The sequence below is a fragment of the Loxodonta africana genome, chromosome 15 (assembly GCF_030014295.1).
Source record: "Loxodonta africana isolate mLoxAfr1 chromosome 15, mLoxAfr1.hap2, whole genome shotgun sequence".
Classification (NCBI taxonomy): Eukaryota; Metazoa; Chordata; class Mammalia; order Proboscidea; family Elephantidae; genus Loxodonta; species Loxodonta africana.
Genome location: NC_087356.1, coordinates 78,800,936 through 78,814,312, shown reverse-complemented (window position 1 = coordinate 78,814,312; position 13,377 = coordinate 78,800,936). Strand labels below are relative to the sequence as shown.

The following is a 13,377-nucleotide window of genomic DNA, read 5'->3' as shown; positions in this document are numbered from 1 at the left end:
TCCCTTCACCTAGATTCCTCAAATGTTAATATTTTACTACCTTTACTTTATCCTTTTCTTTCTGTGTGCATGTGTGTATACACATTTTACAAATTAAGAGAGAAAATATACACAACCATCTTATATGTAGACCGATTTTTTTTCTGAGAATTTGAGAGCAAGTTGCCGACAGTATGCCCTTTTGCCTCTAAATACTTTAATGTGAATTTCCTAAAATCAAGGACAGTTCCTTAACGTGACCTCTTGTCAAAATCAGAAAATTAGCATTGATACAATACTATTGTCTATAGACCTTAATTAAATTTCATGAGTCATCCCAATAATTATTTTCTGGCAGAAGAAAATTTCAGGTTATCCTCATTAAAGTTTTTGAAAATCTTTTATCAATATAAGAAGAATTGATTTCTAAAGTTAGAGATGGGAAGGATAAACCAGAGCTCACAACTGTTCAGTATATTGTACAAAGACCTTCAAAAGCCGATTGTACCAAGCACAGATTTTTCCTATCTCTAGTCCTCTATGGGAGACCCTGGTGGCGTACTGGTTAAGTGCTATGGCTGCTGATGAAAGGGTCGGTAGTTCAGATCCACCAGGCGCTCCTTGGAAACTCTGTGGGGCAGTTCTACTCTGTCCTGTAGGGTCGCTGTGAGTCGGAATCCACTCGGTGGCACTGGGTTTGGTCTGGTCCGAGTTTAGTCCTCTGTGACATAGCCCTTCTCTTTCTTTTTCCAGTTTAGCACCCATTGCATGCTCTGCACCAGTTGAAACAACACTCCTTTGCCTTCTACTTAATAGGCAATCATTAAAATGTTTGTAAAATGCAAGAATGCTGCCTTAACACCTTTACCTGTACCTGAGATTCTGTCCACTCCCTCTCCTGTTTCCCTTGTGAACATATTGTCAGTCCTGGGAGACCTATCTGAAACTTTGCCTTTTTCGTGATGTCGTTTCTGCTTCCAACCAGATGAAGTAGAGCTTAGATCAATCTATTCGTATCCTGTCTCTCTCTCCATCCCCCTCTTCTCACCCCATTCTCTTCCTCTCCTCGCTACCTGTCTCTGCCCCACTCCTTTACGTTCCTGTAGCTCTTTGTTTATAACTCTTATGGCACTTAGTGCATTCTGTTACATCTCAGATATATTTTACTTTGTTACATTATGATTAAGTAATTCTGTAATTACCACTTTACTCCCCTGAATCTCCTGCAGTGCCCAACATTGTGCTTTTTTACATAGTCTTTGTTTAATAAATATGTATTGAATTAAATGTATACTGCTGGACTCTTAAAACCCAGAGTATACAGGTGGAGTTTGGTTGATATTGCTACATGTTATTTGATGCACTTTTGTGTTCCCGTCTCCTTACTACAGTTTGTTTACTGCCAAGTCTGTTGTGAGCCCTTCCACAAGTTTTGTTTAGAGGAGAACGAGCGCCCTCTGGAGGACCAGCTGGAAAATTGGTGTTGTCGTCGTTGCAAGTTCTGTCACGTTTGTGGAAGGCAGCATCAGGCTACAAAGGTACAAAGAACTAAATAATGGAACTGAGAATATTACTGTTAGAATTTTTGTATATATATTCTTTTCTCTGTTGAATTAGTCTATTAATTGGGTGTAACCAGTTGCCTATTTTTGTGTTTTAATTTTGGAAATATAGCAGAAAACATGTCATTGAATAAAATACCAAAACAAACAAAAAACCTGTGTATTTTACAAGAAGACTCACTGCTGAGTGCCTTTGGCCAGAGATAAATCCCTATGCTTTAATTGAGAGTAAATAATTATGAGGAAATTCAAACTGTTATAATGATGTGCTACAGTGGTATGGTGGTTAAGTGCTCAGCTGCTAACCGAAAGGTTGGCAGTTTGAACTCACCAGGTGCTCCACTGGAGAACGATGTGGCAGTCTGCTTCTGTAAAGATTTACAGCCTTGGAAGCCCTTTGGGGCAGTTCTACTCTGTCGTGTAGGGTTGCTACGAGTCGAAATCAACTCAGCGGCAGTAAGTTTGTCTTTTTGTACTTATTTGAAAATAAATGTGAAATGAGATACTAAATAATAGGCATTTAGTGAAGGTGATGTAATGCCCACCTTTTTGCTGTTATATTTTCTTACAGCAGCTGCTGGAGTGTAATAAGTGCCGAAACAGCTATCACCCTGAGTGCCTGGGACCAAACTACCCCACCAAACCCACGAAGAAAAAGAAAGTTTGGGTGAGTACACACATTGTGCTGTTTCAAGAAGAATTGTCCTTTGACTGTCGGGTCTGCACAACTCGCCATTGAGGATGTTGGTGTAATGACTGTTTGCTGTAATTAATAGGACGAGCCATCCCAGTGAAGAAGTCAGATCTAGAAATAGATTGCAGTAAAGATTTTTTCTTTAATAAGTAAGGGTATTAAAAATAAATTCCTACTGAATTTCTTTTCTTCTCTTCCAGATCTGTACCAAGTGTGTTCGCTGCAAAAGCTGTGGATCCACCACTCCAGGCAAAGGGTGGGATGCGCAGTGGTCTCATGATTTCTCGCTGTGCCATGATTGTGCCAAACTCTTTGCTAAAGGTACCCCAAAACAGTCAGTTTTGTCAACTTGTAGAGGTTGTACTTGGTGTTTTGAAGGTGAACTGGACGTTCCAGTAGAATGAAATGAAAAATTTTACACATCCCATCATTTCGAATGCATTTTCTAAATTCCTGGGTTTGCTCTTCCCTTTGCATAGAGAATTATAGCAACTGGAAATGTTTGGGTAGCTTGTATGGGAAGAATTAAGGGGACTTTTTATAACTGCTAATCACAGTGAGGAAACCCTGGTGACGTAGTGGTTAAGTGATACGGCTGCTAACCAAGAGGTTGGCAGATCGAATCTGCCAGGCGCTTCTTGGAAACTCTATGGGGCAGTTCTACTCTGTCCTGTAGGGTCGGCATAAGTTGGAATTGACTCGACGGCAGTAGGTTTTTTTTAATCACAGTGAAATGCTGTAAGCCAGCATTTCTCAAAGTGTAGTACATGTACATTTGATTGTTTCAGGAATGATTCTAGGTCAGACATTTTGTTTGAATAGTTACACTAGAAAAAAAATTAACGAGTAACACGGTAAACTCATTATTTTACTGACTTACTATAAACCAAAAACCAAACCCAGTGCCATCGAGTCGATTCAGACTCATGGCGACCCTATAGAACAGAGTAGAACTGCCCCATACAGTTTCCAAGGAGTGCCTGGCGGATTTGAACTGCTGACCTTTTGGTTAGCAGCCGTAGCACTTAACCACTACGCCACCAAGGTTTCCCGACTTACTATAGTAATGATATAAAGTTCACTATTAAAATTTAAGTAAAATGAGCAAATCAATTTAAAGAAGTCTGTTAAATGAAGGGAAACTCTGGTGGTGTAGTGGTTAAGTGCTACAGCTGCTAACTAAGAGGCAGCAGTTCAGATCCGCCAGGCGCTGCGTGGAAACTCTATGGGGCAGTTCTACTCTGTCCTATAGGGCTGCTGTGAGTCCGAATCGACTCGACGGCAGTGGGTTTGGTTTTGGTTTGGTATTAAGCGAAAAGTAATAGAAAAGATACTTGGAAGTGCTTCTTTAAGCTAATGTAAAAGCGCTAGGAATAAGGAAAAAGTTTAGCTGTTTTTTACTCTCATATTGCCATTTCTTTAATATTTAAACATTTCTTTGGAATGTTGAGAGATAAAGTTCTCTTTCATTCTTTTCCTATTAAACCCACCTCGTGACTTTTATAAATGGGTCTAAAGAGCAGAAGTACCAGCATATATGAAGCATTTCAGAATAATCTTGACCCTTTGCAGATGCATGAACATTCCATAGTAGGTCCATGCTGGCATCCATATAGTCTAAGTGATTCCGGAAGAATATAGTGGCTTGCGTGTTAGACCATAGTGCCTTACATAAGTCTCGGGCCTTAAAAGCACTGGCGTGTGAGCCCAAGCACTTGTGAAACTTTGCTTTGCTTTCAGGAAACTTCTGTCCTCTCTGTGATAAGTGTTACGATGATGATGACTATGAGAGTAAGATGATGCAGTGTGGGAAGTGTGATCGCTGGGTCCATTCCAAATGTGAGAATCTTTCAGGTACAGAAGGTTGGAGTCTTTTTATTACCATTTCCTTCTCTGAGTACAGCTACACTTACAGCCTCCAAGGCAATATGCACCTAAAGTTATGGTAGTGTAATGTTATCGTTTGAGGTCTTCTTAAGTTTATGTTCTAGTCTCCTGAATAAGTGGCATTGGGCTAAGTTCATGCTCATTTATCATGAGTACATTCTTTTAAAATATCCATTTGCTGTCCTTCGTGGGTAGCATGATTTACTGACTCTTTACTAACCAGATCCTGGATTAGTGTTAATTAATGATGCCCCTTTTGGAGATCAATATATGTGAGCTGCTAGGAAATTTTAGAGTCTTAACGCTGTTCCTGACATACAATTTTATAGTAAACTCAGTAGAGTAGTTTCTTTTGTCTCTCTTGCATGTCTGCAGAGCACCTCTCATTGTAGGTTTTTGTTTTCCTAGATGAAATGTATGAGATTCTATCTAATCTGCCAGAAAGTGTGGCCTACACTTGTGTGAACTGTACTGAGCGGCACCCTGCAGAGTGGCGACTAGCCCTTGAAAAAGAGCTACAGATTTCTCTGAAGCAAGTTCTGACAGCCTTGTTGAATTCTCGGACCACCAGTCACTTGCTACGCTACCGGCAGGTAAGCCTGAGTCTCATTTTGTTTTCTGACAGCTTAGTCTCAGTTGATGTTTACCTTGTAATGGAATGGGTTGCTTTGTTTTGTAGAGTTACCTGTTTTGGCCATAGCCATCAGGAACATTTTTGGACCAAGAGTAGGACTTTACTGGGGTAAGAAATAGGAAGGGGCCATACCTTCAAAGGTCTTTTTGAAGAAATTTCTTGCTGTTATGAGAAATTTGGACTTTATACCCTGAAGGCTATGGGGAACCAAAATGACAGACTTTACCCAAGGGAGTAACCTGATCACAGTTGCTTTTTAGACAAAAATTATTCTGGCAGAAGTGGAAAGGATAAATTAGACAGACTTTAGCATGGAGGCAAGAGTAGTGGTTAGAAGGCAGTTGTAGTAATCTAGGTAGGAGAGAGAATGCTGGCCTGAACCAAAATGGTTAGTAGAGAGCCCTTTGGCTCTGGGAATCCCTAGGGCTTCTCAGGACACAGTTTGAAAACCACAGCTCTTAGTCCATTTAAGTTGTGAATGATACATCTATAAAGTAGTTATTGGGAACATAAGGTATAATGTTGGAAGAGCCACATGAATAATTTTATCTCAGCTAGGCAGAGTTGGAGCCCTTGTGGCACAGTAGTTAAGAACTTGGCCGCTAACCAAAAGGCCGGCAGTTCGAATCTAACAGCTGCTCCTTGGAAACCCTATGGGGCAGTTCTACTCTGTCATATAGGGTCACTGTGAGTTTGAATTCACTTGACAGCGATGGGTTAGGCTGAGTTATCTTTTAATAGAACTCATTTTTGAATAGGAAATTCAACTGTTATCTGTATCTTACTCAAAAAGAACTGAACACAGTTTGGATTTCTTCATACTGGGTTCGGACGTTATCAAGCGAAGCTACTAAATTAGCCTAGCCAATCTATTAGATAACAGGCTATTTTAACTTCTGTAATTTGAAAAATCTGGTTATTTTTATGTTCTTTAGGTTTTATAAATCTGAATCACTCAATGCTATATTTATTAATTTTAATAAAATTTGCATGGATGCCTCATTTTCAGTGTTGATAAAAGAAACATATCTTTCCTGGCAACAGGCTGCCAAGCCTCCAGACTTAAATCCTGAGACAGAGGAGAGCATACCCTCTCGCAGCTCCCCAGAAGGGCCTGACCCACCAGTTCTTACTGAGGTCAGCAAACAGGAAGATCAGCAGCCTCTAGATCTGGAGGGAGTCAAGAGAAAAATGGACCAAGGGAGCTACACATCTGTGGTATGTCTCTAGAACAAAGCACCAGTATTTCTAGGGCTGGTTTAGCTTCTTAGGGTCTTTCGGGAGATGAGGCTGTGTGTAAATAAACCAGAAGATGGCTTGTATTATTTTTAGAAATGTCATGTTGCTTTAGGTAGCTAAAATATGTGAGTTTGTTCTGTGTTTCAGAAGATGGATTTTGATAGGGAAGGTAATGTCTTAAAATAGCTCATTTATTTAGTTTTCATTTGAATTCTCTGAAAATTATTTTTATATTAAGAGGAAGCACTGAGAAAACTGTTTATGGGGATAAAAATGTTAATGGGAAGTTAATTAGTTGGCCCCTTTTGAAATCAGACCTGAATATTGTATCTTTCTTTGCAGGCTATTCATTTCTAGATGGTTGCCTTTTAATTGTATGGTTATAAGAATGTGTAGGAAATGATCATCTGGTATCCCATTGTCTGTATTTGCTATCCATTTATTTATTCATTTGAGTTCAAATAAAAAAATTGTGGGCCTGTTTGGCTAACTTACTGTGATACAGCTAATTTATTCGCCTTATTGCCTTATTAGCCTGGCATCTCTTGACTGACACAAGTTAATAGTAGACTGAATCGCCAAGGCCTCAGCCAGAAAGAAATCACACTGTGTTAATATAAGATGTCAGTTTTCTCTTGAATCTGTGCTGGATGACTTAGGAAGAAGAGGAAACAGTGCTGAGAGTAAGCTGTTTTATGAATAATGAAGACTTTGTTTTTGTATACAGTTGGAGTTCAGTGATGATATCGTGAAGATCATTCAAGCAGCCATTAATTCAGATGGAGGGCAGCCAGAAATTAAAAAAGCCAACAGCATGGTCAAGTCCTTCTTCATTCGGGTGAGTGATATTAATAGTTCATGTTCTTAATGCTTATCTATGAGTGATTATCCCTGTGAATAGAACAGATTTCTTCTCTTGTACTTTTTTGCTTTGCCATGTGGATGAAACATGTTGTGGTTTAATTTGTTCCCCTGATTCTTTGGGAGGAAGTTGGTGAGTTGCCCAAGTACATAGACTTTTCCTGAAATCATCTTCATATTGACAGAGAAGCTAGTGTGAAGTTGTTGGTTTTTATGTGGTCTCCAAATGAATGCTCACGTGCTTACATTTTTTTTGTTTTTCTTTTAGCAAATGGAACGTGTTTTTCCATGGTTCAGTGTCAAAAAGTCCAGGTTTTGGGAGCCAAATAAAGTATCAAGCAAGTGAGTAATTTTAGTAGAACTTTTTTTTCTTCTTGTCAGCTGGAAATCTGAGAGTTTTCAAATTTCTAGCTTAAGTTTTATTTTTAGACTAGGTTTTCGTATTAAAAATGGATCCTTTGAAATGCCTTTTTGGTGCTGGCTTGGAGACAACACTTGATGTTTATTACAGGCTATTGTCTATTTTTTTATTCTATGTATTTGTTATATTTTGGGGAACTTGGTGTAACTTGTGGCATATGTATGTATACTAAATGTATGATACAGCCTTATAATTGGCTTTGTTTTAACTGAGTTCTGTTTTACTTATTTCAAATGGTGTTTTCTACTTCTCTTGAATTTTTCATATATAACCTTTAATTTTTATTCCAGTAAATCCTTTTGATTCTTCGGTAGGATTATCATTTGTTTCTGGGAGTTTAACCATATTGAAATTATATTTTTAAAAATAGTACGTTCTGTGTATTTAGGCAGTTTTCATATTCTATGGTTTGTTCTTATGTTCGGCGAATGGTTCGTGGATGGGGCCAAGACCCAATGATGTAAAAAACATGATTATCTTGTACAGTTCTAGGTATATTGTAGGAGTTCTAGGTGTATTATAGGAGTTCAATAAATACTTGTTGAATCAATTATTTTCAGCAGTGGGATGTTACCAAACGCAGTGCTTCCACCTTCACTTGACCATAATTATGCTCAGTGGCAGGAGCGAGAGGAAAACAGCCACACTGAGCAGCCTCCTTTAATGAAGAAAATCATTCCAGCTCCCAAACCCAAAGGGCCTGGAGAACCAGACTCACCAACTCCTCTACACCCTCCTACACCACCAATTTTGAGTAAGGCGCTGAATGAAAAGTCATTACCCATTTCCCTCCAAAAGCAAGCAATTGGCTTTGTGAATCTAAATTTAATACACTTGGATATTTGAAAGGAATTTTCAAGTCATCCTTATAAGTAATGAAATCGTTATTTTTGCTTCACTTGGGTGTTAACAAGGAATTGACATAAATACTCTGAGTATTGTAACATAGATGATGAGATAGCTTTGAATGTAGATAACATAGATAACTTTGAACATTATTTGAAAGTATTTATTTTATAGGCTACAGCCTATTTAAGCTGAATTGTTTTCTTTTTTCCTGAAAACCAGACATATTATTGCTAATTTTAACTGGTATCTTTTGGGTTCCAAGATACTGACAGGAGCCGAGAAGACAGTCCGGAGCTGAACCCACCCCCAGGCATAGAAGATAACAGACAGTGTGCATTATGTTTGACATATGGCGATGACAGTGCTAATGTAAGTATAGAGTAACACAGGATCTTAGTTCATAGAGATCCAGGAGGGACTGCGCATCCTTTGTGTCTAAACTTCATGGTTGAGTACCATTTATTTAATTAATATTTATCTGTCAGTTTGTGGCACTTAGAGTTTTTTGTACTTAATGATGGTTTAGAAACCCTGGTGGCGTACTGGTCAAGTGCCACGGCTGCTAACCAAGAGGTCGGCAGTTCAAACCCACCAGGCGTTCCTTAGAAACTCTATGGGGCAGTTCTACTCTGTCCTATAGGGTCGCTATGAGTCGGAATTGACTCGGTGGCAGTGGGTGTTTAATGATGATTTGCCTTAAATTAACCTGCTGGTGTCTAGTTATCTACTAGAATTCCTCAGAAAGATTTTGTAAGTAAAATACAAGATGCATATTAAATAGCTTGTGTTTAATGTAGTATAGCAGAATGGTTAACAGCCTGGTTTTGGCAGGCTGCCTGGATTTGTTTCTGTGCCTTACAGCCTACTTGTTATCCTCAGGCAAGCAGTTTAACCTCTCCAAGCCTCAGTTTCATCTTAAAAATGAGGGCAGCCATAATGCCTACCTCAGAGTGGTTGTGAGAATTAAATGAAATTATATAAAGCCTTATTTAGTGTCTGGCACATAGTAAGCTTACAATTAAAAAAAAAAAGTCTTTTAATGCAGACCGAGAGCACTGGCTTTCAAATAATGGTTTTTTAAAAAAGTTCACATTTTTATAAACTTATCACGTATTTTTTTTTCTCCTTTAGATTTATAAAATATTTCTAGTGTATGGAAAAAAGTAATCTAGAAAGGAGGGAAGAGACAGAAACATTGAAAAATGAATTGTGATTTTAATAAACATTCCTAAGTTAAAGGACTTAATTTCTTGTGATTATCTTGATTGAGGTAAAGCTAATAGCAAAGAAAACCTTCTTTGGCATTCTATTCTTTAGGAAAAATTAGATCAATCTCTTTATTCCATAGGATGCTGGTCGTTTGCTATACATTGGCCAGAATGAGTGGACACATGTAAATTGTGCTTTGTGGTCAGCGGAAGTGTTCGAAGATGATGATGGATCGCTGAAGAATGTGCATATGGCTGTGATCAGGGGCAAGCAATTGGTAAGAGCTTGTGAGTGAACTGTATGAAAGAGATTCCCTCTTAGTTGCCAGATGTCCCTTCTGTGGCCAGATGCTGGCCCACTGATGCTTTTCATAAGGCCTCTAGAATAGCTGATCCATGGCAAGCATTCGTCTACACTGTAGGCAGATTGCTGCTCTGACCCTTGGAGGAAGGATGCAAAATAAATAGAAAACAAAGTATAATCTAATTTGGTAGATGATCCACATGTGTGAAGAAAATGTTCATTTATTAAAAGACTTAGACTAAATTATCTCAAAGGTCCCAGTTGAATCATTCTGAGGGTCCATAGAATAAACCCACAAAATATATGTGTGGAGAGTGATCAATAGCAGATGAGAGTAATTTAAAAAAGCTATGAAGGAGTAAAATTTTAAAAGCTATATTCTGAAGGAAGGAAGAAGATGAAGGCTCATCAAGGAAATAGCACACGCAAAGAAGCATAACTATAAGTTGTATGGCGATCGCAAACAAAAAGTCTTTAGAGCCCACATAGAGACAGGTGAAGGAAATCTTTGCATTACGTGATAAGTTTGAGTTATACTATTAAGCCTAGTAATTAGAGCACCATTATGTTTCTAACCAGTGTCATCTTTCTAGAACTGAGTCTCTTTGGGATGTATAACAGCTTTCTAGTAGAATGATGTTTTTAGCATTGATCTTCAAAATTTCATCTTCTCTAAATCAATACTTCATCCTAGGAAAAAAACCTATGTTTTGGGCTAGGTTCTAAATCCAAATTTAATAGTTACAGGCTTCCGTGAACAATGAGGGAGAGAGAGGAATTGTAGAGGAGGCTTCATGGCTCATAACGTCTCTGTAATTCAGCAGATTCCCAATAAATGAAATGAACTGTAGGAAACCAGAGTGGGATGATTCTATGGAGGAGATGGTAAACGACTTAAAGTCTGAACAAAGCTCTGTTCTGTCTGGATTTTTAGAGATGTGAATTCTGCCAAAAGCCGGGAGCCACCGTGGGTTGCTGTCTCACATCCTGCACCAGCAACTATCACTTCATGTGTTCCCGAGCCAAGAACTGCGTCTTTCTAGATGATAAAAAGGTGTATTGTCAACGACATCGGGATTTGATCAAAGGAGAGGTGAGAGAGCTTCAGTTGCTTTTTAAATTCCTTAGGAGGTTAGGGCAAATAGATGGAAAATAGCAAGATGGTAAACTTAGTTTTGCCTCCCTGTTAGCTATTGCTAGAGTCACGTCCTTTTACAAGAAATACGGAAGTCCTGCTGGTAAAGCAGAATGGTGGTTTTGAGATACGTTTTATACTTTTCCCCTGAGAGGATCGATGTGATGAATGTAATGTGTAAAGAGATAGCGTATTAACAGCTACTCTGGATTTTCATTTAAGGTGGTTCCTGAGAACGGATTTGAAGTTTTTAGAAGAGTGTTTGTGGACTTTGAAGGAATCAGCTTGAGAAGGAAGTTTCTCAATGGCTTGGAACCAGAAAATATCCACATGATGATTGGTATGACCTAGGCCTCGATTACTGGGGAAGACTGTATGTATCACTGGGGTGCTTTGTAGTCCTTAGTTATAAAATGAGCCTTCTCATTATCTCCTCTAATCAGTTATTCTTTCTTTGATCAGGCTCGATGACGATTGACTGCTTGGGAATTCTGAATGATCTCTCTGACTGTGAAGATAAGCTCTTTCCTATTGGCTATCAGTAAGTAGCACTGTAAAGAGAAGACAGCAACTGGAGCATCCTGAAATGCTGAGCAGATCATTACATGTAGAGACGTACTTGCTAGCTACTTTTAACTACTACTAAAAATTAACTTTTTTTTTTTTTAACTAGTTCTCTGGTTCCTTCAGTTTGTAGAGTGGGACTAAAGCAGCATCTCAGGTCAGCTAAATCCAGTTACAGGAGAAAAGTATTGTTGGCATAATTCCAGAATCATTTCCAAATAAAACCTAAATAGAAAACACAGAGATGTGCAGTGTCAGCCTCTTGAGATCCCTCTGAATTCCATTCTGGATGCAAAAGTCCAAACTGTTGTCCTGGGTCAAACACTCCTGCTTCTGGCCCCAATTTTATATTTTATAGGCCCTTCTAAAAATACGGAACTCCACAATAATAATCGGATTCTCTAGTAATCTTTCCTATATGAAGCAACTTGTTTAAACTTCTATTAAGCTGACAATATAAGTCAAAAACTTTCTTTCTACCTCCCCCTCTTTGAAGTCTCATTTCGCTATATATACTCCAATTTATCCTGCATTCCAATTCTGATGACACGGTTTCTACTCCATGCTTAGCTGGTACAAACTGGGCTCCATCAGTATCTGGCAAATTTGAAGCTATTTCCTTGTCTCATGGGGCTTTTCTCCCAAGGAAACACCACAGGGTAGGTCTTTGTTTTATTTTAGGACCTCACTTTGTACTCATTGTGGGGCAGCAGTGCCATCCCAAAGGCCAGTAACTATTGTGGTAGTTAGCATTTTCCTTTGTTTGAGTTTTAGGATATTTTACTATATTTGGCCGCTGCCTACAATACAACAACAAATCTTATGCTGTTTTTCGAAAGGCTAGGAAAAACCAAGGACTTCAAAGAGCTTGGGGAATCTATAATAAGAACTATGAAGTAAAGGTGAATGCTGTAAATCAAAGAAGCCAGGCAACCTAGGATGGAGGAGAGGTTTTGACAAACATTAGTTTCTGCTTCTATACTCTCAGGGTGATTTTTCCAAATCTGTTTGCCAGGTGTTCCAGGGTATACTGGAGCACCACAGATGCTCGCAAGCGCTGTGTATATACGTGCAAGATAGTGGAATGCCGTCCTCCAGTTGTAGAGCCAGATATCAACAGCACTGTTGAACATGATGAAAATAGGACCATTGCCCATAGTCCAACATCTTTTACAGGTTAGTTTTTAATCCAGCTGGGACTTGAGTTAGATTTTGGGGAGTGATGTGATTGGAGGGGTGGGGAGAACATTTATTTGGGAGATCGTGTTTGTCTCTACTTTGATATTTACCTAATAGCTGGATTCTTATTGGTTTATTTGTTCAGTGTTTTAGATTTTTTTTTACTTTTTCTGTTTTTAATTTTATTGTGGTAAAATATATATAACTAAAAATTTGCCACTTTAACCATTCTTAAGTGTAAAATTCGATGTTAATTACACTCACCGTGTTGTCCAACCATCGCCACTATCCATTTCAGAAAGTTTTTGATCACTGCAAACTCAGCACCCGTTAAGCAGTAACTCTGCGCTAACAACTGATTGTTTCCTTCCTTTTTTTTTTTAAGTGCTTCAGTGACTTGATTACATTCTTCAAGTTCTGCAACCATTTTACTCTCATTTTCCAAGTTATTCCACCACTATTAACATACCTTCAATGCACTTTGAGCAAAAGCTTCCTCTTTCCCATTAATTGGACATTTTTTATAAGCATTTTTATTTCTACTACAGAAATTTCATCTAAAGAGAGTCAAAACACAGCTGAAATTGTAAGTCCTCCATCACCAGACCGACCTCCTCATTCTCAAACCTCCAGCTCCTGTTTTTATCATGTCATCTCAAAGGTCCCTCGGATTCGAACACCCAGTTATTCTGCAACACAGAGATCCCCTGGCTGTCGGCCATTGCCTTCTGCAGGTAAAGGACTTCATTGACCTACTTGACTCAAAGTCATCCTCAAGATTAGTTGATAATTCTTCCAGGCGACTTTATCTTGGTGATTTTTGCTAATTGAAAATGCAGATTTTCAGATACCTGTAAATAC

At 38.7% G+C, this 13,377-nt stretch overlaps 1 protein-coding gene across 7 annotated transcripts in view; it reads left to right on the top strand.

Annotated features, from left to right (window-relative positions):
• KMT2A (lysine methyltransferase 2A) overlaps window positions 1-13,377 on the top strand; it is a 76,866-nt gene that overhangs the window by 40,001 nt on the left and 23,488 nt on the right. For 5 of the 7 annotated variants that reach the window (XM_064268997.1, XM_064268991.1, XM_064268995.1 and 2 more), the window contains 16 exons: window positions 1,371-1,517; window positions 2,113-2,208; window positions 2,436-2,556; window positions 3,976-4,098; window positions 4,531-4,715; window positions 5,801-5,974; window positions 6,723-6,833; window positions 7,125-7,198; window positions 7,838-8,031; window positions 8,389-8,495; window positions 9,475-9,612; window positions 10,573-10,731; window positions 10,996-11,113; window positions 11,236-11,314; window positions 12,353-12,513; window positions 13,065-13,250. In XM_064268997.1, the coding sequence (XP_064125067.1) occupies window positions 1,371-1,517; window positions 2,113-2,208; window positions 2,436-2,556; window positions 3,976-4,098; window positions 4,531-4,715; window positions 5,801-5,974; window positions 6,723-6,833; window positions 7,125-7,198; window positions 7,838-8,031; window positions 8,389-8,495; window positions 9,475-9,612; window positions 10,573-10,731; window positions 10,996-11,113; window positions 11,236-11,314; window positions 12,353-12,513; window positions 13,065-13,250 (2,173 nt within the window). The remainder of the gene's footprint in view (window positions 1-1,370; window positions 1,518-2,112; window positions 2,209-2,435; window positions 2,557-3,975; window positions 4,099-4,530; window positions 4,716-5,800; window positions 5,975-6,722; window positions 6,834-7,124; window positions 7,199-7,837; window positions 8,032-8,388; window positions 8,496-9,474; window positions 9,613-10,572; window positions 10,732-10,995; window positions 11,114-11,235; window positions 11,315-12,352; window positions 12,514-13,064; window positions 13,251-13,377) is intronic. The other 2 variants (XM_064268996.1, XM_064268992.1) reach the window with 1 other exon arrangement.